The 25,883-nt window shown below is 47.7% G+C and overlaps 1 protein-coding gene across 2 annotated transcripts; it reads left to right on the top strand.

The window, feature by feature from the left end:
- LOC141162659 (ATP-binding cassette sub-family B member 10, mitochondrial-like) lies at positions 1 to 21,827 on the top strand. Of its 2 annotated transcripts, XM_073648993.1 has the most exons (14): positions 1 to 513; positions 2,146 to 2,313; positions 3,460 to 3,660; positions 3,986 to 4,188; positions 4,842 to 4,976; positions 5,902 to 6,048; positions 6,166 to 6,301; positions 8,732 to 8,827; positions 12,200 to 12,409; positions 12,605 to 12,684; positions 15,747 to 15,927; positions 16,199 to 16,242; positions 16,523 to 16,557; positions 21,353 to 21,823. In XM_073648993.1, exons 1-14 carry the CDS (start codon positions 129 to 131, stop codon positions 21,609 to 21,611), a joined length of 2,280 nt encoding a protein of 759 aa, XP_073505094.1. In that variant the 5' UTR covers positions 1 to 128; the 3' UTR covers positions 21,612 to 21,823. The 2 variants fall into 2 exon arrangements, with proteins under 2 accessions (XP_073505094.1, XP_073505096.1); XM_073648995.1 differs by lacking the exon at positions 4,842 to 4,976 and having other exon boundaries at positions 21,353 to 21,827.
- Positions 21,828 to 25,883: the final 4,056 nt, after the last annotated feature.

The following is a 25,883-nucleotide window of genomic DNA, read 5'->3' as shown; positions in this document are numbered from 1 at the left end:
CTGCCCCTGTGCTGTCATCTGCCTGAAGAAGAGCTGCCCCTGTGCTGTCATCTGCCTGAAGAAGAGCTGCCCCTGTGCTGTCATCTGCCTGAAGAAGAGCTGCCCCTGTGCTGTCACCTGCTCCTGTCATGCTGAGCAGCTGCTTTCCTCTGGGGTTCGGGACTCTCAAGGGCAGGTTATGGCTGCTCTACAGAAATCCTATCTATGCTGGGTCCTGTTCTTATAAGACTTTCTGCAGATATGCCCAAAAAATAACCAACAGGACAAGATACCAATGCGCTCTACCCTGGATGACCCCTGCAGCCTGCAGTCTGGGCAGCACATGGTTCTGCCAATCACTCACTGCAGCCAGATACAGGGGTTACAGTAATGCACCCACCAGCCAGGGAGAGGGGGCATCTGCGAGACTGCAACACCCCAGGAAGGAAGAACCTGGACCAAAGAAAAGTCTGGCCTCCCAGGATGTCAGGAGGCTGCTGTCCCTGGCCCATCCAGAGAGGTGGAGGCTGACAGGTACGTGCTGGGGTCACTGACTGACATTACTGCTGGTGAGTGACATCTCCTCAGGTTGGTCTGATTCAATGTTGGTCTGGGCATTACATTCATATAGCTCCCCATTGTTGGGTCTCCATATTCAGGACCTGGTCCTGCTCGGCCCTTATTCACATTGACGTTACTTTGACACATGGTAAGGTTTCAATACTAGAGGTTAGGACCATCCCAACTAGGTACTCCTTGTCGTGGTGGGATGGTTTTTATGTTTTTTTTTATCAAAAACTGTGTTTACTAAGTCCCCTATGTTATTTATATGCACTATTGCTTTACGTATCTATAGCAGGTGAACTATATGCAACAATGGAGACACCGGGCAGAACAACAATCTACTGATATTTGCTTAACAGAATAATATGAACACAAGATTGTTATTAGAGGCAGATTATACCGACACAGTGTTCACAGAATCAATGGAAAAATGATTATATAAACAGGAATACACTGGTTAATGTACCATGGGGAATATCAGGGTAAACTCGGGGTCTACAATCTAACCTAATGGTAGTTGGAAGTGGGGTAAACACTGTACTTGGCAGTAACTGTCCCTAAGAACTGCTCCGTCTCACTAGCCGCACACTTTCCTAACAAAGTCTATCAGTTCTCTCTGGGCCGCCCTAGTGTTAGCCGGACCCCGTTTGGCCCACAGCCCTGCCTCTGCCCACACCCAGTACCGCAAGTCTCTATTGAAAGTGACGGCCCGTTCCAGACGTCTCCTCCTATCACAGGCCCACTCTCGGCTCTCTGGCCGGGTATCCTCAGGGATTCTTCAGTGCTTGACCGCCGGTGAGTGACTCCTGGGTACATATCGATGGGGGCTGGTTCTTGGCTGTTGGCCGGCGTTGTCTGGGTCAGGAGCCTTGACCGACGTCATTCGGGTCTTCGGTGCATGACTGTTGACAGGTGAAGTCTGGACCTTGACTGGCGTAGCTCTGATATTTGGTGCTTGACCGTTGACAGGTGAAGTCTGGACCTTGACTGGCGTAGCTCTGATCTTTGGTGCTTGACCGTTGACAGGTGAAGTCTGGACCTTGACTGGCGTAGCTCTGATCTTTGGTGCTTGACCGTTGACAGGTGAAGTCTGGACCTTCACTGGCGTAGCTCTGATCTTTGGTGCTTGACCGTTGACAGGTGAAGTCTGGACCTTCACTGGCGTAGCTCTGATCTTTTGTGCTTGACCGTTGACAGGTGAAGTCTGGACCTTCACTGGCGTAGCTCTGATCTTTGGTGCTTGACCGTTGACAGGTGAAGTCTGGACCTTCACTGGCGTAGCTCTGATCTTTTGTGCTTGACCCTTGTCATCTGAGTCTTGGCCTTTGCCTTGTACACACGGCTGCAGCAAACTGTCACGGCTGCCGAAGCTGCAGCAGGACTAACTGTCACTTCCCTTGACACCTGATCCTCTACTTTTTTGGTGCTGTCACGGACACCTGACCTGGAGCACTGCCTAATTCGGTCCCTCCTGCAACTTCTTTCCTCCGGATCAGTTCTGCAGGATTTTGTTCAGTCCTGGAAGCTGCATGACATTGCAGCGTTCTATCCCCTGTGCTCCGTTCTCCTCCAGGTATATGCTCATTTTTTTTTCTATTATAGGTTTCAGCTACAGGAGTTACAGCAATAAACCCACCAGCCAGGGTGATGGTGCATCTGAGAAAGTGCAGGACCCAAGGGAGGAAGATAAAGGACCAAAGATGAGTCTAGTCTCCCAGGATGTCAGGAGGCTGCTGTCCCTGGCCCATCCAGAGAGGTGGAGGCTGACAGGTACGTGCTGGGGTCACTGACTTATATTAATGTTGGTGCTAATCTGGTGTGATTTCTGAGGATGGTGCTAATCTAATGTTTAGCTTCTCCCAAGGATATTTTTGGTCAGGTGTGGCATCTTTTGAGGATGGTGCAGGTCCTGTTTGATAGTGATGGTCTGGTGGGTCATTTCCTTTAGATGGTTCAGTTCTGGTGTGCTGGTGTGTGGCATCTTTTGAGGATGGTACTGGACTTGTATATTTATTTTTTGAGGATGGTGTTGGTCTGGTGTTTGTCATCTCCTAAATATGGTGCTGGTCTACTGTGTGTCATCTGAGGATGGAGCTGTCTAGAGTGTCAACTCCATGAGGATGAGTCTTATCTTTTGAGTATGGTGTTGGTCTGTTGTGCCATGTCCTGAAGATAATGCTGGTCTTGTTTGACATCTCCTTCGGATGAAGCTTTCTATAGTGTCAACTCATGAGCGAGGTACTGGTCTAGTGTTTCATCTCTTGAGTTTGGTGCCTGTCATTTCCTGAGGGTGGCACAAGTCTGGTGTATGTCAACTTCTCAGGATGGTGCTGGTGTGGTGTGTCATTTCCATTAGATGGTGCTGGTCTGGTGTGTCATCTCTTGAGGATGGTGTTGGTCTGATGTGTCATCTCTTCAGTAAGTTACTGGTCTGGTGTGTGTCATCTTTACCTCGATGGTCCTGATCTGATTTGTGGCATCTCATAAGAATAGTGGTGGTTTCATATGTCATCTCTTCTAGATGGTGCTAGTCTGGTATGTGTCATTGGCTGAGGTTGGTGCTGGTTTGATGTGTTATCTCCTAAAGATGGTGCTGGTGCGAGGAGATATACTTGGGGTGGTGGTTGCCTGTCGCAACTTGTAGATTTGTCATAACAGTTTTCCAGCAATGAATATTGGATGTTCTCCATTAGTGATACGTCTCCAAATTACTGGCCTTCCATGACAAGCTGATCCCCCCAATCATGACATGGTCCTCTGATAATGAGACTGTCCACCGATGGTGACATGAACCCCTAATTATAAAACAGTTCGCTGATGACGAGACCGACCCTGGTGATTAGACAAATCCCCCACCATGACAAAATGTGATTGCACTCTCTGGTATTAATCTTATCCTTTGTCTTTCTCCTGCAGCCGCAGTCGGCTTTGTCACTGTCTCCAGTGCCATCTCCATGTCGGCGCCATTTTTCCTGGGTAAAGTGATCGATGTGATCTACTCAAATCCTGCGCAGGACCTGACGTCCAGCCTTACATCACTGTGTGCCGTACTGAGCGGGGTGTTCCTCTGCGGAGCTGTGGCCAACGGCATCCGGGTCTACCTCATGCAAACCTCAGGTATGAAGTACAGCACAGAGTATATGACCATAGGATAATACAACGCCATTTATATGACCGCATGGTGATACAGCAATGAATATATGGAAACAGGATGATACCAGACCCCGTTTCTTCTACCAGGCATTGTCTTCAGGCTATTAACCAGTTGTGATCCACTGATCCTGAGATAAGCGGCTGCCTGGTTTTAGGTGATGGGGAGATCAGCGGTGATCGCCTGCATCCATGATCTGTGTAGGGCAGGTTCCGTAGATGGACATGACCGTTAATCATGTGATCATCATTGTTACATTGTCTCCATAAATGATACTTCTCTGCCCCCCAGGAGAGCGGATCGTCCGCGGACTGCGCTCCTCGCTCTTCTCCTCTCTTCTCCGGCAGGAGGTCGGCTTCTTTGACAAGACTCGTACCGGGGAGCTGATCAATCGATTGTCTGCAGACACGGTTGTAATTGGCAGGTCGATCACAGAGAATCTGTCGGAGGGATTAAGAGCTTTGGCGCAGGCTTCTGCCGGAGTGGGGATGATGGTAACGCCGCACTTATATATTTATACCGTACTGTGCAAAAGTTTTGAGCAGGTTTGAAAAAAAAAATGTTGCAAATTAATAATGAAGTGTTGAAGTGTTTTTGTAATGAAATCAATAGGAGGTGGACGTGCAGTACCCTGCCGCGGCCACTATCAGAAGGTGGAGCAGCTCCACAGTTGAGCAGTTCCAGCTCCGAGAGCAGCCGATCGGCGGGGGTGCCGGGTGTCGGACCCCCACTGATCAGACATTGATGGCCTATCCGAAGGATAAAGTAGTGGACAACCTCTTTAATGTCAGCAGGTCTCCGGACTGAGGAGTAAAATGCGAAATATTCTGTTGGAACAGAAGGACTGGCGAGAAGCCCAATAATGCGGGTCTGCAGGACCAGTGGAACAAATGGGGGTCCGGCAGGTCTGGGGCGGCATTTCTGCGAATGGAGCTGTCGATTTTGGTCAGGATTAATGGTGTCCTCAATGCTGAGAAATCCAGGAGACACTTCTCCATCATTCAATATCGTCAGAAGGCGTCTGATTGGCTACAGACTTATTCTGCGACGCCAATGTCATTAGGGACGAGGAGTTATACACACGTCTTCATTCACACACGTATACACCGTCAGACACAGATATTGTTCTTCCGTTCCTCCTGCGCAGGTTTTTGTCTCTCCACACTTGGCCATGTTTGTCCTGAGCATCGTCCCTCCGCTCGCTGTCGTCGCCGTGATTTATGGGAAATATCTACGTAAAATCTCGAAGCTGACCCAGGACTCGCTGGCTGAAGCCACTCAGGTGACCTCCTCTGTGGACGCGGCTCCACCGCTCACCAGTTCTATATCAGTATATGAGTGGTCCGGTGCCGCTCACCCCCGCATCAGAAGTTCAGCAATCCCTTTACATGGCTGTTCTGTTCCTCCATTACTGAGAAATTAGAGTTTGGATTTATATGGAAATGAGGCTGAAGAGCTATGGTAGATCTGAAGCCTCTGTCACTCCAGCTCTATTCCCCGCTCTGCTTGACTAACAGCCTCTGTGCTATGTGACTTTAGGTAAAGGAGGAGGCAGCGCTGGGCAGGGAATAGAGCTGGAGTGACAGAGGGTAGTGGACCCGTTGAAGCGCAGGACTCGCGCGAAACGGCCGTTGTCCTCTTACCCCCCCCCCCCGCACCCCAGAACCTGCACCACCCCCCTGCATGTGTAATCCCGAATAAACAGGACTATTGTTAAGCAACACTACTGGTGAGGGCAGGGAATAGAGCTGGAGTGACAGAGGCTTCAGATCTACCATAGCTCTTTAGCTTCATTTCTATATCATTGTAAATGCTAATTTCTCAGTAATGAAGGAACAGACCGGCCATATAAAAGGAATTGCAAGACTTGTGTTTGAAAGAGCTACATGCACATATAAATTGTAGGCTGACCAATTCACTTTAAACCTAAATCATTGGTCACCATTCATTAAAGGTTACTCCGACTGAGAAGAGAATGACTACTTTTAGGTCATGGGCATCAGATGTGGGGCTTCAAGGCAAAATGAGTGCTAACGTGATCGTCTGCCTTCAATGTTTGGGACCCAAAAGTGGTTATTTTGGGGCCATGAAGGGCTGAGATGGGAGTGACCCTTTAACCACAATGTATTGGTGCCCTTTGTGCTGACTTGTCATTATTGACCCTAATTTTGCCCCCTCTTCCCTGATCTTTTCTCTGGTGTCCTCAGCTGGCAGAGGAGCGTATTGGGAGCATCCGGACGGTGCGAGCCTTTGGGAAGGAGATGCTGGAGATGAAGAAGTATGATGGTAAAGTGGACTACGTGCTGGACCTGGCCTATAAGGAGGCCTTTGCCGAGGCTTGTTACTTTAGCCTTGTGAGTACTGACCCGATGTCCACGTTGTGTGTCTCGTCTTCTCTGACATTATGGGGTCATCACTCCTTCCATCTTACCCTCTGAGATCTTTTCTATCCCTTTTCTCTTTCTCTGTAGGCCTTTCTGTCCAACTACCTGATTGTGTTGGCGGTGTTGTATAAAGGCGGCCTTCTCACCGGGGCGGCGCACATGACCGTGGGCGAGCTGTCCTCCTTCCTGATGTACGCCTTCTGGGTGGGGATCAGCATTGGAGGTACTCACAATATTAGGCATTACCCCATTGGTGCGGCGTTTCACTGCCCTCAGGCTCCTGTGAGCCTTGGAGGCTTCCATGTTTGTGGAGTGCAGGGTTTCCACCACTGGACCTTTTTACATCAAATAATAAGGAGATAATTACCTGGAGGTGAAAGAGTTTTTCTGTTTTCAGAAATTCCCTGACCCCAGGTGTCGTAGAAAATATTAAGAATTTTTCTCCCCCTCTGAAATCCCTCTCACTCTTCCCCCCTCCCCTATCTACCATTTGTCAAAGGAGCAAGAGCTTACACTTTAAAAAGTTGGCTCTATGCAAATGGCAGTACAAAAGGAGCCAGTATCTCAATTGTTCAGGCTAATTAACATAACAAACAGAGAGAACTGTGTTAAGTAGACACATGAACATATGGGCCAGAGATTGAAAGAAGGAGGAAACCGCTCATTAAGCCTCAAAGAAAATCTACCTCACCCCAGGTCATCCACATTTGCGCATGTGTTCAATATGCAGTCTCGCAGGCACCGACATGAAATATGGAATATCGGAAGTTCTACACTTCCGATTGTGGGGGGACACATATTTTTAGCTGTGGGGTTAGCTAAGGAACAATACACATATTTTTCCATATCTGTATGCCCCGCTGGTGAGCTATAATGCAAAAGTGCAAAAATAACGGACAGCAGCAATGCCGTGTCTGGTCTCTAAAGAAAAGTAAATTTGCAATAAAAAATATGGTATCACTTGCTAAATTCTGCGATTAACCAGCGAGAAGTTATCGCAGAAATTAGAGATTTTAATAAAAACTTGAACGGTGGAGCCCAGCCCACATGAGGTCATCACTGAGGAGTGGGCGGGCAGGGCCCCCCTTCGGCATAAAAGATCCAACTGAAGATCCAACTCATGCCAGAAGTTACATATTTTGTAAGCACGGGTTCCGTTCCATAACAGCCAGAATTGGAGTGCTTCCCTCCAGCTAAACTGAATTGTCTCTGCGATCTGTCTAGTAAGTTCTTCTAATAATTCCTTTTATGTTGATGTAACTATATTCTGTATTGTATTGTCCCCCTTTGTAAAATCTTTTGTATATTTTTCATAAACACCGCCTCCCTTTGGATTAAATATAAATAGTAATAGTCTGTTTCTTGTGCTCTGTAATCGTTCCTCCCCCGAACCCATACGCCACCAGAAAGCAGGCGTCCAATCAGGTCTGTCTTGGATTTTATATCTTTTCAAAAACTGATCGGTGGTGGCAGCGAATAAACTTAATTGAGTTATCGTGAAGCTGACAGTGATCGTACAGGGGCACATATACAGATTCCATGCGCTGGAATTCGGAGGTGTGTACGCCATACGCTCACGCTAGCTTGCTGATGACTATTTAGTGGGAACAGCCTGCAGTCTCCTGTATTAATCGTCGGCCAATCGTGCAATTGTCCGGACGATAGCGGGCAGCAGTGAACTCAGTGGGTGGTCTCTGTGAGTAATGGTGATCGTCTGTGTGTGTGTGAAGCCCTGACGAATTGGTGGCAGCGGTGGGATTCTGCGGGATCCCTCTGGTGCCATTTCTCACAATTGGTGGCAGCGGTGGGATTCTGCGGGATCCTTCTGGTGCCATTTCTCACAATTGGTGGCAGCGGTGGGATTCTGCGGGATCCCTCTGGTGCCGTTTCTCACAATTGGTGGCAGCGGTGGGATTCTGCGGGATCCCTCTGGTGCCATTTCTCACAATTGGTGGCAGCGGTGGGATTCTGCGGGATCCCTCTGGTGCCATTTCTCACAATTGGTGGCAGCGGTGGGATTCTGCGGGATCCCTCTGGTGCCGTCTCTCACAATTGGTGGCAGCCGTGGGATTCTGCGGGATCCCTCTGGTGCCGTCTCTCACAATTGGTGGCAGCGGTGGGATTCTGCGGGATCCCTCTGGTGCCATTTCTCACAATTGGTGGCAGCCGTGGGATTCTGCGGGATCCCTCTGGTGCCGTCTCTCACAATTGGTGGCAGCGGTGGGATTCTGCGGGATCCCTCTGGTGCCATTTCTCACAATTGGTGGCAGCGGTGGGATTCTGCGGGATCCCTCTGGTGTCGTTCTTCACACCAGGAGAAGTATGTTGTAAAAAAAAAATCCTGAACTTTAATCGTCCTCCTGGGTCAAGCACTGACGTTACATCAACAGCGCTGCAGCCAATCACAGAGCTTTAAGGGGTTCATACCATCTACTCAGGAAGAGCTCAATGATTGGCTGCAGCACTGTCAATATGACAGCATGGACCCAGATAGGGTGAGTAAAGAACTTATTTACCGCGTCTGGGGACAGGTAGTTTCTAAGAGTGGAAAGCCCCTTTAATCTCTGACCCGTAGATGCAGAGTATATCATGGCCACATATCACCTGCAGTTACGGGAAAGTCAAGTATTTATGGCCGCACTTTGCCTTCCAGGGCTCAGCTCTTTCTATTCGGAGCTGATGAAGGGATTCGGGGCCGGATCTCGTATCTGGGAACTTCTGGACCGGAAACCTCTGATGCCTTTTAATGGTGAGAGCAAAGTACAGAGGATAAGATGGAGACGTTAATGTGGCGGCCGTGTGTGAGGACGGCAGATATGGCTCACTGAGGGTTCATGAATAGCGGAAGAATGTGGCTGCGGACTGGATGATGATGTATGATTTCACAATATTAACGTCATAAATAACAGATCTGATGTGACTGGAAATTTATGTCAGAATAATTTTATTTGAGTATTTTTTTTCTATAAAAGTTTTTCGATCTCCATCTACCTAGCATGAATACTAGATCCTCAGTGCCCCTCCTCCCTGCTGCTGAATCTCCATGAACCTTCTTCTCTGCTAGATTTCTAATACTTAACATGGATAAAATTGAATTCATCATCTTTCCACCATCTCATTCAGCCTCCCATCGGACCTATCAATCATAGTCAATGGCTGCCCACTCTCCCCAGTCGTGCAAGCTCGCTGCCTCGGGGTAACCGTTGACTCTGATTTCTTCTTTAAACCACATATCCAAGCCCTTTCCACTTCCTGCCGACTCCAACTCAAAAATATCTCCCGGATCCACACATGCCTCAACCATGAATCTGCAAAAAACACTAGTGCCGCCCTCATCATCTCCCGCCTCGACTACTGCAACCTCCTGCTCTGTGGCCTCCCTTCCAACACTCTCGCACCCCTCCAATCTATCCTAAACTCTGCTGCTCGACTAATCAACCTGTCCCCCTGCTATTCCCCGGCCTCTCCTCTCTGACAATCCCTTCACTGGCTCCCCATTGCTCAGAGACTCCAGTTCAAAACCCTAACCATGGCATACAAAGCCATCCACAACCTGTCTCCTCCATACATCTGTGACCTATTCTCCCAGTACATACCTGCACGCAGCCTCCGTTCCTCACAAGATCTCCTTCTCTACTCCCCTCTTACCTCCTCTGCCCACAATCCATACAAGATTTCTCCCGTGCATCCCCCCTACTCTGGAACTCTCTACCACAACATATCGGACTCTCGCCTACAATGGAAACCTTCAAAAAGAGCCTGAAGACCCACCTCTTCCGACAAGCCTACAACCTGCAGTAACCCTCGCTCCACCATACCGCTGCATGACCAGCCCTACCCTCACCTACTGTATCCTCACCCATCCCCTGTAGATTGTGAGCCCTCGCAGGCAGGGTCCTCGCTCCACCATACCGCTGCACGACCAGCTCTACCCTCACCTACTGTATCCTCACCCATCCCTTGTAGATTGTGAGCCCTCGCGGGCAGGGTCCTCGCTCCACCATACCACTGCACGACCAGCTCTACCCTCACCTACTGTATCCTCACCCATCCCTTGTAGATTGTGAGCCCTCGCGGGCAGGGTCCTCGCTCCACCATACCGCTGCACGACCAGCTCTACCCTCATCTACTGTATCCTCACCCATCCCTTGTAGATTGTGAGCCCTCGCGGGCAGGGTCCTCGCTCCACCATACCACTGCACGACCAGCTCTACCCTCACCTACTGTATCTGTAGCACCCTGAGGATTCGGCTGCTACAGGGGTATTGCACCTCAACCCAGAGGTGTGATATTCCACTCCCGGGTAAGGATGGAGTGTGGAACTGAGCTAGTAGGCTGCATGCACTACACACATCCCATTTCCGGGGAACAGACCGATGGTACTCCCACTAGAGAAATGTGCAGGTACGACAGTGTCTGTTCCTGGCTGGAGTGGGAGGGGGGTGGAACATCCCAGTAGTGTAGGGGCAGATAGGGGGAGCAGCCTGGGTAAAGCTAGGAGCTCATTGGGTGCTGGTCACCTGAGCTCACACATAGAGGGAGTATATAAGGTGGGCACCATCTTAGATCAGGGTCAGTCAGCCACAGTCAGTCAGCCAGTCAGACAGTCTGTCTGAGAGCCTGAGAAGCAGAGGAGAAGAGAGAGAGACCCAGAGGCGCAGAGGGGACCCCAAGAGCCCATAAGAGAGCTAATAGGGTGAAGGGTCGGCAACAGGGTACCGGATCCCAAGCTGGCAGAGGCTACAGCACACCTTAGCCAGGAACCGGAGGTCATGGGCAGGATCTGCCACGATCACCCACTAAATCCACCCAGAAGGCAGACCAAGAATAGGGTCAGGGAGCCCAGAGGAGGCTTGACCAACAAGAGGCCCGAGGGAGCCGGACTTAGGTGGATCCCTGGTGGGAACGGCCAGAAGAAGGGAGAGACAGAAAGGAGCTCAGGACCACACTCCGGAGTTGCCTGGGAGTTGACCGAGTCCAGGACCTGGTGGACGCAGCACGGCTTGGGTGGTCACTGCTGTACACAGTGACCCGAGCAACACCAGTAAGTAAAACCCTGGAACTGCATTTTATGCCTCTGAGTCTCCTTGCTGCACCTTCACAACCACCATCCTCCACGGCTGACCCCCTGAGGCTATACCCCTCCCGTTGGGGGTTATACTACCTAAGCTGCACTCACATCATCAGCCTCAGTGGACCCTGCTGCAGCGGCGGCCTTTTGACCGCAAATCAACGGGTGGCGTAGTCGACACAAAAGAACATCTAGTAACATCTATAAGGACTGCCACACACTGAGCTTGACACCCTGGGCACGGACCGGGTCACCGCCACTCGGAGACTACAACCCCCATCTGATCCGGCTCCGGGTAATCCCCAAACAGCACTGGCCCAGGGGGCGCGTCATATCCTCACCCATCCCTTGTAGACTGTGAGCCCTCGTGGGCAGGGTCCTCGCTCCTTCTGCACCAGTTTGCCATTGCGTTTTTGTTCAAGATTATTGAAATTGTTTTTTGAATGTATACCCCTTTTTCACATGTAAAGCGCCACGGAATAAATGGCGCTATAATAATAAATAATAATAATAATAATAACCTCACCAGAGTGAGAGCTCTTCAGAGCCCCTCCTCCCTGCTACTGCTGAATCTCCATGAACCTCCCCAGAGTAAGAGCTCCTCAGTGCCCCTCCTCCCTGCTGCTGTTGAATCTCCATGAACCTCCCCAGAGTAAGAGCTCCTCAGTGCCTCTCCTCCCTGCAGCTGCTGAATCTCCATGAACCTCCCCAGAGTAAGAGCTCCTCAATGCCCCTCCTCCCTGCTGCTGCTGAGATCTGGCACTGCTAAGTACAAGTTATAGCTGTCATGCAGGGCTGGTGGAAATTGAATAGCTGCCAGCCAAACTTGGTGAGCAGAGACTGAAGTCAGGCTGGTAGGGGGGAGAGTGAATTTGACGTCATTAACTTTGATCAGATAGATGATAATTCATGGATGATTCATGATGAGCATTGATGTCAGGGTCAGGATGAGGAGTGATGGATGATGATGGCTGGATGATGATCTGTGACTGGTTGATGATGACCGATGTCTGATAATCCTGGTGTTGGGTCGTGTTTCTCTTATTTCAGAGGGATTGGTTATTCCACCAGAAAAGTTTTGCGGTTCCCTGGAGTTCCGTGATGTCTCCTTCGTGTACCCCAGCCGACCCGACGCTCCTATTTTCCAAGGATTGAACCTCTCTGTGCCGTCCGGGTCTGTGATGGCCGTGGTGGGACCAAGTGGTTCGGGAAAATCCACTCTGGTTTCGCTGCTCCTGAGGCTGTATGATCCCAGTACAGGTAAGATGTGGGACACGTCTCGGATCGCGTCCTGCTGGGGCTGTGCCTGGGTAAGCGATCAGGATGGGTCTTGTTGGATTTTTGACACCATTCTGAGATGTAGGAGCCGTCCTATATGCTTCATCTTCTCTGACGCTCAGCACGGCTTTACTATAATCTCCTGGAATTGGTGATATCCACCATTTGTATTCCCAGGATCCATCCACATTGATGACCACAATATGCGCCACCTCAACCCGCTCTGGTTACGGTCGAAGATCGGCACCGTCAGCCAGGTAACCGACCGCCCTATATGATGTCAATGCTCCTCAAGCCTCCATATCTGTGTGACTAGTTTCTACATGTCACTCTAAGACCAAAGGAGATGATAGAAATGCTGATAACATCAAGTATAACGTAGCAAGGACTATTGGTAGACCATGTTCTTGTGTTGGCATGATAAGGATAACCGACCCAAACAAAGCAGAATGACCACCGACCCACACCGAGAGATGAGAGAATCAATCCATAACAGCCCCAATTCGTTATATGTATCCCTAAAAATCCAAATCACCAGAATCCAAATTTTTGTTTCTTTCATGCTCCCAAAGTCAGCAAAATGATGGCCAGGATTGGGGTTAAAAATAACAAACAATTATGCTCACCTGTCCTAGGTCCGAGCCTCACCTGTGCTAGGCCCGAGACTCACCTGTCCTAGGCATACCCCTCACCGGTCCTAGGCCAGCCCCTCACCTGCACTAGGCCTGCCCTTCACTGGTCCTAGGCCTGCCCCTCACCGGTCATAGGTCTGCCCCTCACTTGCAATAGGTCAGCCCCTCAAGGGTCCTAGGCCTGCCCCTCACCGGTTCTAGGCCTGCCCCTCACCGGTCATAGGCCTGCCCCGCACGGGTCCTAGGCCTGCCCCTCACCGGTCCTAGGCCAGCCCCTCACCTGCACTAGGCCTGCCCTTCACTGGTCCTAGGCCTGCCCCTCACTGGTCCTAGGCCTGCCCCTCACCGGTCCTAGGCCTGCCCCTCACCAGTCCTAGGCCTGCCTCTCACCAGTGCTAGGCCTGCCCCTCACCGGTCCTAGGCCAGCCCCTCACCTGCACTAGGCCTGCCCCTGACCGGTCCTAGGCTTGCCCCTCACCTGCACTAGGCCTGCCCCTCACCGGTCCTAGGCCTGCCCCTCACCAGACCTAGGCCTGCCCCTCACCAGTGCTAGGCCTGCCCCTCACCTATCCTAGGCTCGAGCCTCACTTGTCCTAAGCTAGCTCCTCACCTGTTCTGTCATCGAAGTGCCTTGTTTGGTTACCCTATCTTCTCACGCCACATGTCATGGCATTTTTGATTTTGATCAAACTTTTTCAGACTGAATTGAATTTGCTTGAAACTAATTTTGAAATTCTCATTGTGTCCATAAAAGTCAGGACACAACTAGATGACAGCAAGGTTCGTATTCTCCACCTCCCTCTAATGATGGTGTGCTTAGAGGTGATCGGTAAATTTCTTATCTCTGTGATCCATAAGGGGTCGGCTTAGTTGTGCATGGCTTGTTAGGTCCTGTAGCTGTGTATGACTGGTCCTATAGTTGCGTACAACTGGTCCTGTAGTTGTGTATGACTGGTTAGGTCCTGTTGCTGTGTTTGACTGATTAGGTCCTGTATCTGTGTTTGACTCGTTAGGTTCTGTAGTTGTGTATGACTGGTTAGGTCCTGTTGCTGTGTTTGACTGATTAGGTCCTGTATCTGTGTTTGACTCGTTAGGTTCTGTAGTTGTGTATGACTGGTTAGGTCCTGCTGCTGTGTTTGACTGGTTAGATCCTGTAGTTGTGTATGACTGGTGAGGTCATGTAGTTATGTATGACTGGTTAGATCCTGTAGTTGTGTATGACTGGTGAGGTCATGTAGTTGTGTATGACTGGTTAGATCCTGTAGTTGTGTATGACTGGTTAGGTTCTGTAGTTGCGTATGACTGGTTAGGTCCTGGTGCTGTGTTTGACTGATTAGGTCCTGTAGTTGTGTATGACTCATTAGGTTCTGTAGTTGTGTATGGCTGGTTAGGTCCTGTAGCTGTGTATGACTGGTGAGGTCATGTAGTTTTATATGACTTGTTAGGTCCTGTATCTGTGTTTGACTCGTTAGGTTCTGTAGTTGTGTTTGACTCGTTAGGTTCTGTAGTTGCGTATGACTGGTTAGGTCCTGGTGCTGTGTTTGACTGATTAGGTCCTGTAGTTGTGTATGACTCATTAGGTTCTGTAGTTGTGTATGGCTGGTTAGGTCCTTTAGCTGTGTATGACTGATTAGGTCCTGTATCTGTGTTTGACTCGTTAGGTTCTGTAGTTGTGTTTGACTCGTTAGGTTCTGTAGTTGCGTATGACTGGTTAGGTCCTGGTGCTGTGTTTGACTGATTAGGTCCTGTAGTTGTGTATGACTCATTAGGTTCTGTAGTTGTGTATGGCTGGTTAGGTCCTGTAGCTGTGTATGGCTGGTGAAGTCATGTAGTTTTATATGACTTGTTAGGTCCTGTATCTGTGTTTGACTCGTTAGGTTCTGTAGTTGTGTATGACTGGTTAGATCCTGTAGTTGTGTATGACTTGTTAGGTCCTGTATCTGTGTTTGACTCGTTAGGTTCTGTAGTTGTGTATGACTGGTTAGGTCCTGTAGTTGTGTATGACTCGTTAGGTTCTGTAGTTGTGTATGACTGGTTAGGTTCTGTAGTTGTGTATGACTCATTAGGTCCTGTAGCTGTGTTTGACTGGTGAGGTCATGTAGTTTTATATGACTGGTTAGATCCTGTAGTTGTGTATGACTGGTTAGGTCCTGTATCTGTGTTTGACTGGTTAGGTTCTATTGTTGTGTATGACTGGTTAGGTCCTGTAGTTGTGTATGACTGGTTAGATCCTGTAGTTGTGTATGACTGGTGAGGTCATGTTGTTTTATATGACTGGTTAGATCCTATAGTTGTGTATGACTGGTTAGGTCCTGTAGCTGTGTATGACTGGTTAGGTCCTGTATCTGTGTTTGACTCATTAGGTTCTGTAGCTGTGTATGACTGGTTAGGTTCTGTAGTTGTATATATTGATTAGGTCCTATAGTTGTGAGTGTCTGATTAGGTCCTGAATTACTGTAGTTGTGTATGACCGCATTGATCTAATGATTACTTATCGATGGTTCAACCATCAGTCTACCAACCTCTACCTTCTCGCCCTGAAGAATATTTTTACATTTGTCTATGGTTTTCTAGATCATGAGACAATCTTACAACTTGTGACTTTCTCACCCATTGTTGGGAATATTATCAGAGCTCATGTAGAAGTTTTCTCTGAATCGTCGCCTTCCCCTTTCTCCTGACTGCAGGAACCAGTGTTGTTCTCCTGCTCAATCTCGGAGAACATCGCCTACGGGGCAGAAGACCCCTCCACAGTCACCCAAGAGCAGATCCGGAGGGTGGCCGAGGTCGCCAACGCCACAGAATTCATTGAAAATTTTCCAAAAGGCTTTGACACTGTGGTCGGGGAGAAAGGCGCCCTCCTGTCAGGTATGGCCGCCTCCAGGTCTATCGAGAACCGACCAATATGGATTGACTCGTAACCAGTGAGTCCAAGGAGGACGATTTATCTCACCTGGAACTTTTTTATTTTTTAACTGCGATTTTTTTCATGTCTCTTGAAATTTTTTGGACGACATTTACAGAATTCCTCCTCCACTTTCTCCAACTTTTCACTTCCTTTCAGCTGTCGTTTATTTCAAATCTTAAAGTTTTATTTCCTTTTTGTCCATTGAATTTTTTTTTTTTTGTTCCAATTCAGGTGGCCAGAAACAAAGAATTGCCATCGCTCGGGCGTTACTTAGGGTACGTTTTTTTTGGAAAACGACTGTTCCTGTAGATTTCGGCCGCAGTCTGGTTACGAAAAAAGGTTCAAGAGGTTGGAAACTCTTCCATGAATTAGAAAACCCGTCTTGTCGGCGGAAGCTCGTGAAGAGGACGGTTGTTCTCGTTGGGATGGCATCCGGTGGCCGGATGGACGTCTCTTGTCCACGACGTTATTCCAGTGTAGCCCCCCGTAGATTTCGGCCGGATTCTGGCAGATTTCTGTTCTCTCTTTTGAAACATTTTTTTTTCTCTGTTTCAGAACCCACAAATTCTTCTCCTGGATGAAGCGACAAGGTAACATAAGTCATCGCCACAGTCGAGCCCACTGTGTCTATCGTTGTCCATCCTATGGAACTTTGGGAACTTTTTTTTTAACTGAAATGCATGTATCTGGGGATAATAGTTAGTTTTGGAATTGGAATTTCTTAAAATATTTGCACCATTTTGGTTTCACAGGATCTTTATTGTCACATCTTTATTTTATTTGATCTGTAGTCATAAATCTGCTGAAGAAACAAAGAGATAAAAGAGCTACAAACTCTCTGGTCAGAAAGAACTCACTAACAGATTCTCAGTTGACTCATTCTACAGCTGGCAATAGACAATGCTGCACAGGGGGCTGTAGAAAACAAAGGGTACCAAATTTACAAGGAAACCCAATTGCAAAAAATATTTTTTAGCCCCAAATACAAACATTTAAGTAAAAAAAAAAACTACAAAAGTGGAAAAACACTTTAATAAGAATGTGGAGCATAATAACTGAGTCGCCACTGAGGCAAGGTTCTGCAATACAGCAGAGTAGCCACTGAGCCACTATGCTGCAATACAGCAAAGTAACTGCTGAGATTCCATGCTGCAGTGCAGCAGGGTAACCACTGAGTCAAGATGTAGCAGTGCAGCAGAGTAACCACTGAGTCAAGATGTAGCAGTGCAGCAGAGTAACCACTGAGTCAAGATGTAGCAGTGCAGCAGAGTAACAACTGAGTCAAGATGTAGCAGTGCAGCATAGTAACCACTGAGTCAAGATGTAGCAGTGCAGCAGAGTAACCACTGAGTCAAGATGTAGCAGTGCAGCAGAGTAACAACTGAGTCAAGATGTAGCAGTGCAGCAGAGTAACCACTGAGTCAAGATGTAGCAGTGCAGCAGAGTAACCACTGAGTCAAGATGTATCAGTGCAGCAGAGTAACAACTGAGTCAAGATGTAGCAGTGCAGCATAGTAACCACTGAGTCAAGATGTAGCAGTGCAGCAGAGTAACCACTCAGTCAAGATGTAGCAGTGTAGAGTAACCACTGAGTCAAGATGTAGCAGTGCTGCAGAGTAACCACTGAGTCAAGATGTAGCAGTGCAGAAGAGTAACCACTGAGTCAAGATGTAGCAGTGCAGAGTAACCACTGAGTCAAGATGTAGCAGTGCAGCAGAGTAACCACTGAGTCAAGATGTAGCAGTGCAGAGTAACCACTGAGTCAAGATGTAGCAGTGCAGCAGAGTAACCACTGAGTCAAGATGTAGCAGTGCAGCAGAGTAACAACTGAGTCAAGATGTAGCAGTGCTGCAGAGTAACCACTGAGTCAAGATGTAGCAGTGCAGCAGAGTAACCACTGAGTCAAGATGTAGCAGTGCAGCAGAGTAACCACTGAGTCAAGATGTAGCAGTGCAGAAGAGTAACCACTGTGTCAAGATGTAGCAGTGCAGCAGAGTAACCACTGAGTCAAGATGTAGCAGTGCAGCAGAGTAACCACTGAGTCAAGATGTATCAGTGCAGCAGAGTAACAACTGAGTCAAGATGTAGCAGTGCAGCATAGTAACCACTGAGTCAAGATGTAGCAGTGCAGCAGAGTAACCACTGAGTCAAGATGTAGCAGTGCAGCAGAGTAACAACTGAGTCAAGATGTAGCAGTGCAGCAGAGTAACCACTGAGTCAAGATGTATCAGTGCAGCAGAGTAACCACTGAGTCAAGATGTATCAGTGCAGCAGAGTAACAACTGAGTCAAGATGTAGCAGTGCAGCATAGTAACCACTGAGTCAAGATGTAGCAGTGCAGCAGAGTAACCACTCAGTCAAGATGTAGCAGTGTAGAGTAACCACTGAGTCAAGATGTAGCAGTGCTGCAGAGTAACCACTGAGTCAAGATGTAGCAGTGCAGAAGAGTAACCACTGAGTCAAGATGTAGCAGTGCAGAGTAAACACTGAGTCAAGATGTAGCAGTGCAGCAGAGTAACCACTGAGTCAAGATGTAGCAGTGCAGAGTAACCACTGAGTCAAGATGTAGCAGTGCAGCAGAGTAACCACTGAGTCAAGATGTAGCAGTGCAGCAGAGTAACAACTGAGTCAAGATGTAGCAGTGCTGCAGAGTAACCACTGAGTCAAGATGTAGCAGTGCAGCAGAGTAACCACTGAGTCAAGATGTAGCAGTGCAGCAGAGTAACCACTGAGTCAAGATGTAGCAGTGCAGAAGAGTAACCACTGTGTCAAGATGTAGCAGTGCAGCAGAGTAACCACTGAGTCAAGATGTAGCAATGCAGCAGAGTAACCACTGAGTCAGGATGTAGCAGTGCAGAGTAACCACTGAGTCAAGATGTAGCAGTGCTGCAGAGTAACCACTGAGTCAAGATGCAGCAGTGCAGTAGAGTAACCACTGAGTCAAGATGTAGCAGTGCTGCAGAGGAACCACTGAGTCAAGATGTAGCAGTGCTGCAGAGGAACCACTGAGTCAAGATGTAGCAGTGCAGCAGAGTAACCACAGAGTCAAGATATAGCAGTGCAGAGTAACCACTGAGTCAAGATGTAGCAGTGCTGCAGAGTAACCACTGAGTCAAGATGCAGCAGTGCAGTAGAGTAACCACTGAGTCAAGATGTAGCAGTTCTGCAGAGGAACCACTGAGTCAAGATGTAGCAGTGCAGAAGAGTAACTACTGAGTCAAGATGTAGCAGTGCAGAGTAACCACTGAGTCAAGATGTAGCAGTGCAGCAGAGCCACCACTGAGTCAAGATATTGCCGTGCAGCAGAGCCACCACTGAGTCAAGATGTAGCCGTGCAGCAGAGTAACCACTGAGTCAAGATGTAGCAGTGCAGCAGAGTAACCACTGAGTCAAGATGTAGCAGTGCAGCATAGTAACCACTGATTCAAAATGTAGCAGTGCTGCAGAGTAACCACTGAGTCAAGATGTAGCAGTGCAGCAGAGTAACCACTGAGTCAAGATGTAGCAGTGCAGCAGAGTAACCACTGAGTCAAGATGTAGCAGTGCAGCACAGTAACCACTGAGTCAAGATGTAGCAGTGCAGCAGAGTAACCACTGAGTCAAGATGCAGCAGTGCAGCAGAGTAGCCACTGAGTCAAGATGTACCAGGGCAGCATCGTAACCACTGAGTCAAGATGTAGCAGTGCTGCAGAGTAACCACTGAGTCAAGATGCAGCAGTGTAGCAGAGTAGCCACTGAGTCAAGATGTACCAGGGCAGCATAGTAACCACTTAGTCAAGATGTAGCAGTGCAGCAGAGTAACCACTGAGTCAAGATGTAGCAGTGCTGCAGAGTAACCACTGAGTCAGGATGTAGCAGTGCAGCAGAGTAACCACTGAGTCAAGATGTAGCAGTGCAGCAGAGTAACCACTGAGCCAAGATGTAGCAGTGCAGCATAGTAACCACTGAGTCAAGATGTAGCAGTGCAGCATAGTAACCACTGAGTCAAGATGTAGCAGTGCAGCAGAGTAACCACTGAGTCAAGATGTAGCAGTGCAGCACAGTAACCACTGAGTCAAGATGTAGCAGTGCAGCATAGTAACCACTGAGTCAAGATGTAGCAGTGCAGCACAGTAACCACTGAGTCATGATGTAGCAGTGCAGCACAGTAACCACTGAGTAAAAATGTAGCAGTGCAGCACATTAACCACTGAGTCAAAATGTAGCAGTGCAGCACATTAACCACTGAGTCAAGATGAAGCAGTGCAGCAGAGTAACCACTGAGTCAAGATGTAGCAGTGCTGCAGAGTAACCACTGAGTCAAGATGTAGCAGTGCAGCACAGTAACCACTAAGTCAAGATGTAGCAGTGCAGGAGAGTAACCACTGAGTCAAGATGTAGCAGTGGAGCAGAGTAACCACTGAGTCAAGATGTAGCAGTGCAGCAGAGTAACCACTGAGTCAAGATGTAGCAGTGCAGCAGAGTAACCACTGAGTCAAGATGTAGCAGTGCAGCAGAGTAACCACTGAGTCAAGATGTAGCAGTGCAGCAGAGTAAACACTGAGTCAAGATGTAGCAGTGCTGCAGAGTAACCACTGAGTCAAGATGTAGCAGTGCAGCAGAGTAACCACTGAGTCAAGATGTAGCAGTGCAGCAGAGTAACCACTGAGTCAAGATGTAGCAGTGCTGCAGAGTAACCACTGCGTCAAGATGTAGCAGTGCAGCAGAGTAAACACTGAGTCAAGATGTAGCAGTGCTGCAGAGTAACCACTGAGTCAAGATGTAGCAGTGCAGCAGAGTAACCACTGAGTCAAGATGTAGCAGTGCAGCAGAGTAACCACTGAGTCAAGATGTAGCAGTGCTGCAGAGTAACCACTGAGTCAAGATGTAGCAGTGCAGCAGAGTAACCACTGAGTCAAGATGTAGCAGTGCAGCAGAGTAACCACTGAGTCAAGATGTAGCAGTGCAGCAGAGTAACCACTGAGTCAAGATGTAGCAGTGCAGCAGAGTAACCACTGAGTCAAGATGTAGAAGTGCAGCAGAGTAACCACTGAGTCAAGATGTAGCAGTGCAGCAGAGTAACCACTGAGTCAAGATGTAGCAGTGCAGCAGAGTAACCACTGAGTCAAGATGTAGCAGTGCAGCACAGTAACCACTGAGTCAAGATGTAGCAGTGCAGCAGAGTAACCACTGAGTTAGGATGTAGCAGTGCAGAGTAACCACAGAGTCAAGATGTAGCAGTGCAGCAGAGTAACCACTGAGCCAAGATGTAGCAGTGCTGCAGAGTAACCACTGAGTCAAGATGTAGCAGTGCAGCATAGTAACCACTGAGTCACCATTTAGCCCCCCGTTTTGCTTCTTCCCTGTGATTCGGTATCTTCCCTTTCTCCTTTTCTTTCCGCCCAGCGCTCTGGATGCAGAGAACGAGTCTCTTGTTCAGGAGGCGCTGGACCGTCTGATGGAGGGACGCACGGTTCTCATTATCGCCCATCGGCTGTCCACCATCCAGAACGCAGACGCGGTGGCCGTTCTGGACCAGGGGAGAGTGGTGGAATGCGGGAAACACGCGCAACTTCTGCAGAACCCAAACGGACTGTTCAGTAAACTCATGGAGAAGCAGTCCAGCCTCCTGCGCACTAAAGACTCTGCCCAGAGCGCCCCCTGATGGCCGCTGGCTGCTTTTGTTACTGTATTTTTCATAATCACATAGAATGTATTTTTTTTTTCCTTTTCAATAATTTTTTATAATTTTTCATAATTTCCTTATTTTTGAAGCACTGGTAAAAGGTGACGTCCCCCTGGGTGGTCTCTGTGATGTTCCTGTCTCTGACCTTCCAGCCGATGTGGATGGATGAATCTCCCGGAACATGAAATAAATGTTATATTATTACATGAAATATGGAAAATAATAAAAACTTATTTTTGAAAAAAAAAGAACCAGCGGAGCCTCGTTTCTGTTCACCTCCAAACCTTCTTGGCTCACAAAGTGCAATGATGGTGGTGGTCCGCTGCCCCCACTGTCACAAAGGCTGCCAGTTATTTTCAGGGGAGCAGTGATTGCAGTCACACCTGGACCCGTTCAGGGGTCTCTTTGGGGCTTACATGCAAAGCTCCCACAAAGTAGGATTCGGATGTACAGTATGCGCCAACATGGCCTCAGACTATCATGGTGCCGGTAGAGTGAACGTGCTCGCTGCCGTGCATCATTTTTGGGCGTATACACTACCATGCAAAAGTTTGGGGTCATTTAGAAATTTCATTATTTTTGAAAGAAAAGCACATTTTTTTTCAATGAAGCCGACATTAAATGAATCAGAAATCCACTCTATACATTGTTAATGTGGTAAATGACTATTCTAGCTGCAAACGTCTCGCTTTTATAGCAATATCTACATAGGTGTATAGAGGCCCATTTCTAACAACCACCACTCCAGTGTTTTAATGGTACATTGTGTTTGCTCACTGTGTAAGAAGCTAATGGATGTTTAGAAAACCCTAGAAAACCCTTGCACAAGTATGTTACCCAGCTGAGAACGGTTTGGCTGATTTGAGAAGCTATAACATTGACCTTCCTTTGAGCTAGTTGAGAATATAGAGCATTACATTTGTTTGTTCTATGAAACTCTCAAAATGGCCAGAAAAAGAGAACTTTCATGTGAAACTCGACATTCTATTCTTGTTCTTAGAAATGAAGGCTATTCCATGCGAGAAATTGCCAAGAAACTGAAGATTTCCTCCAACGGTGTGTACTACTCCCTTCAGAGGAGAGCACAAACAGGCTCTAACCAGAGTAGAAGGAGAGCACAAACAGGCTCTAACCAGAGAGGAAAGAGAAGTGGGAGGCCCCGCTGCACAACTGAGCAACAAGACAAGGACATTATAGGAGAGCACAAACAGGCTCTAACCAGAGAGGAAAGAGAAGTGGGAGGCCCCGCTGCACAACTGAGCAACAAGACAAGGACATTATAGGAGAGCACAAACAGGCTCTAACCAGAGTAGAGAGAGAAGTGGGTGCCCCGCTGCACAACTGAGCAACAAGACAAGGACATTATAGGAGAGCACAAACAAGCTGTAACCAGAGTAGAAAGAGAAGTAGGAGCTGCGCTGCACAACTGAGCAACAAGACAAGGACATTAGAGTCTCTAGTCTGAGAAATCGACGCCTCACAGCTCCTCAACTGGCAGCTTCATTAACTAGTACACGCAAAATGCCAGTGTCATCGTCTACAGTGAAGAGGCGACTCGGGGATGATGGCGTTCAGGGCAAAGTGGCAAAGAAAAAGCCTTATCTGAGACTGTCTAATAAAAGGAAAAGATTAATATGGGCAAAAGAACACAGACATTGGACAGAGGAAGATTGGAGAAAAGTTTTATGGATGAATCAAAGTTTGAGGTGTTTGGATCACACAGAAGAACATTTGTGAGACGCAGAACAACTGAAAAGATGCTGGAAGAGTGCCTGACGCCATCTGTCAAGCATGGTGGAGGTAATGTGATGGTCTGGGGTTGCTTTGGTGCTGGTAAAGTGGGAGATTTGTACAAGGTAAATGGGATTTAGAATAAGGAAGACTATAACTCCATTTTGCAACGCCATGCCAGACACTGCGGACAGCGCTTGATTGGAGCCAATTTCATCTTACAACAGGACAATGACCCAAAGCCTCCAAATTATACATGAACTATAGGGAAGAAGCCGGCAGCTGGTATTCTATCTGTAATGGAGGGGCCAGCGCAGTCACCAGATCTCAACCCCATTGAGCTGTTGTGGGAGCAGCTTGACCGTATGGAACGGAAAAAGTGCCCATCAAGCCAATCCAACTTGTGGAGGGGCTTCAGGAAGCATGGGGGGAAATTTCTCAAGATGACCTCAGCAAATTAACAGCTAGAAGCCAAAGGTCTGCAATGCTGGAAGTGCTGCAAAGGAGCAAAGTGTGAAGGAGAAAATTATTCTTTCAAATAAAAATCATTATTTCTAACCTCGTCAATGTCTGGACGATACTTTCTAATCATTTTACAACTCATTTGATAAATAAAAGTATCACGGAAAACACAAAATTGTCTGAGTGACCCCAAACTTTTGAACGGTGGTGTACGCCTACTGGAGACAGACACATCCATGCAGTCTACTATGTCTGGGTCTCCATATCCAGAAAGCACACGACTAGGGCGCATGGCGGTGACACAATGTGCTATGGTGCACACATCGACGTCAACTGCCGGCTCCTGCACCTGGTACAGAAGAGGACGCCGCGAGGCATGGCAGCATGGGGGAAGGCGGGTACAATCATTTTTTTAACGTGTTGCAGAACAGCGCACAGTACCCCTGGAACGGGCATAATACCCAAGTAAGGGACCGAGCATGGGGCACATTATACTAGAAAAGTTAGTATGGGGGCAATATTACTAGAAGCCTGATTATTACCTGATGGCATCCTCTCCTGCCCCCTCATTTATTATGATGCTGTCAAGTACTTATAATGAATAGGGGGAACACAGGACAGGGACTAAGGCTATGTGCACACATTCATATTTTTGCACCTTTTTTACATGTTTTTGTTGCGTGTTTCCCCCCACTCATTAGTAAGGGTGAAATACGCTGCAAGAATTGACATTATGCAGATTTTAATCTGCTGCAAGGAAAATATAAGTAATGTGTGCATGAGACTTCAGGAATCTCATTCACTATGCCTTGTATATTTTCCGTGTGCACAGAGCCCTACAGTTAATTGGGGAGAGTCACAGAGAGACTGAATAATTTATATCATTGGCCGGAGGAGATTATAGTTAATGGGGGGCACAGTGCTGCTTATCACTTTATACTTTGATTACTAAGTGGCTAATAGTATATTAATGGGGGGGTACAACCCCTGGCAAAAATTATGGAATCACTCAATTCTGAGGAAAAAATTATGAAATCATGAAAAACAAACACACAAAAGAATACTCCAATCCATCACTAGTATTTTGTTGCGCCACCTCTGGCTTTAATAACAGCTCGCAGTCTCTGAGGCATGGACTTAATGAGTGACAAACAGTACTCTTCATCAATCTGGCTCCAACTTCCTCTGATTGCTGTTGCCAGATCAGCTTTGCAGGTTGGAGCCTTGTCATGGACCATTTTCTTCAACTTCCACCAAAGATTTTCAATTAGATTGAGATCCGGACTATTTGCAGCCCATGACATTGACCTTATGTGTCTTCTTTCAAGGAATGTTTTCACAGTGTTTGCTCTATGGCAGGATGCATTATCATCTTGAAAAATGATGTCCTCATCCCCAAACATCCTTTCAATTGATGGGATAAGAAAACTGTCCAAAATATCAATGTAGACTCGGGCATTTATTGAAGATGTAATGACAGCCGTCTCCCCAGTGCCTTTACCTGACATGCAGCCCCATATCATCAATGACTGTGGAAATTTCCATGTTCTCTTCATGCCGTCATCTTTATAAATCTCATTGGAACGGCAGCAAACAAAAGTTCCAGCATCATCACCTTGCCCAATGCAGATTCACGATTCATCACTGAATAGGACTTTCATCCAGTCATCCACAGTCCACGATTGCTTTTCTTTAGCCCATTGTAACCTTGTATTTTTCTGTTTAGGTGTTAATGATGGCTTATGTTTAGCTTTTCTGTATGTAAATCCCATTTCCTTTAGGCGATTTCTTACAGTTCGGTCACAGACATTGACTCCAGTTTCCTCCCATTCATTCCTCATTTGTTTTGTTGTGCATTTCCTGTTTTGGAGACATATTGCTTTAAGTTTCCGGTCTTGACGCTTTGATGTCTTCCTTGGTCTACCAGTATGTTTGCCTTTAACAACCTTCCCATGTTGTTTGTATTTGGTCCAGATTTTAGACACAGCTGACTGTGAACAACCAACAGCTTTTGCAACATTGCGTGATGATTTACCTTCTTTTAAGAGTTTGATAATC

This window comes from Phyllobates terribilis, unplaced genomic scaffold, assembly GCF_046119375.1.
Source record: "Phyllobates terribilis strain yellow unplaced genomic scaffold, ASM4611937v1 Scaffold_9__5_contigs__length_417890890, whole genome shotgun sequence".
Lineage (NCBI taxonomy): Eukaryota > Metazoa > Chordata > Amphibia > Anura > Dendrobatidae > Phyllobates > Phyllobates terribilis.
Note: the sequence above shows the minus strand (reverse complement) of the source record. Positions and strands in the feature narration are given on the sequence as shown.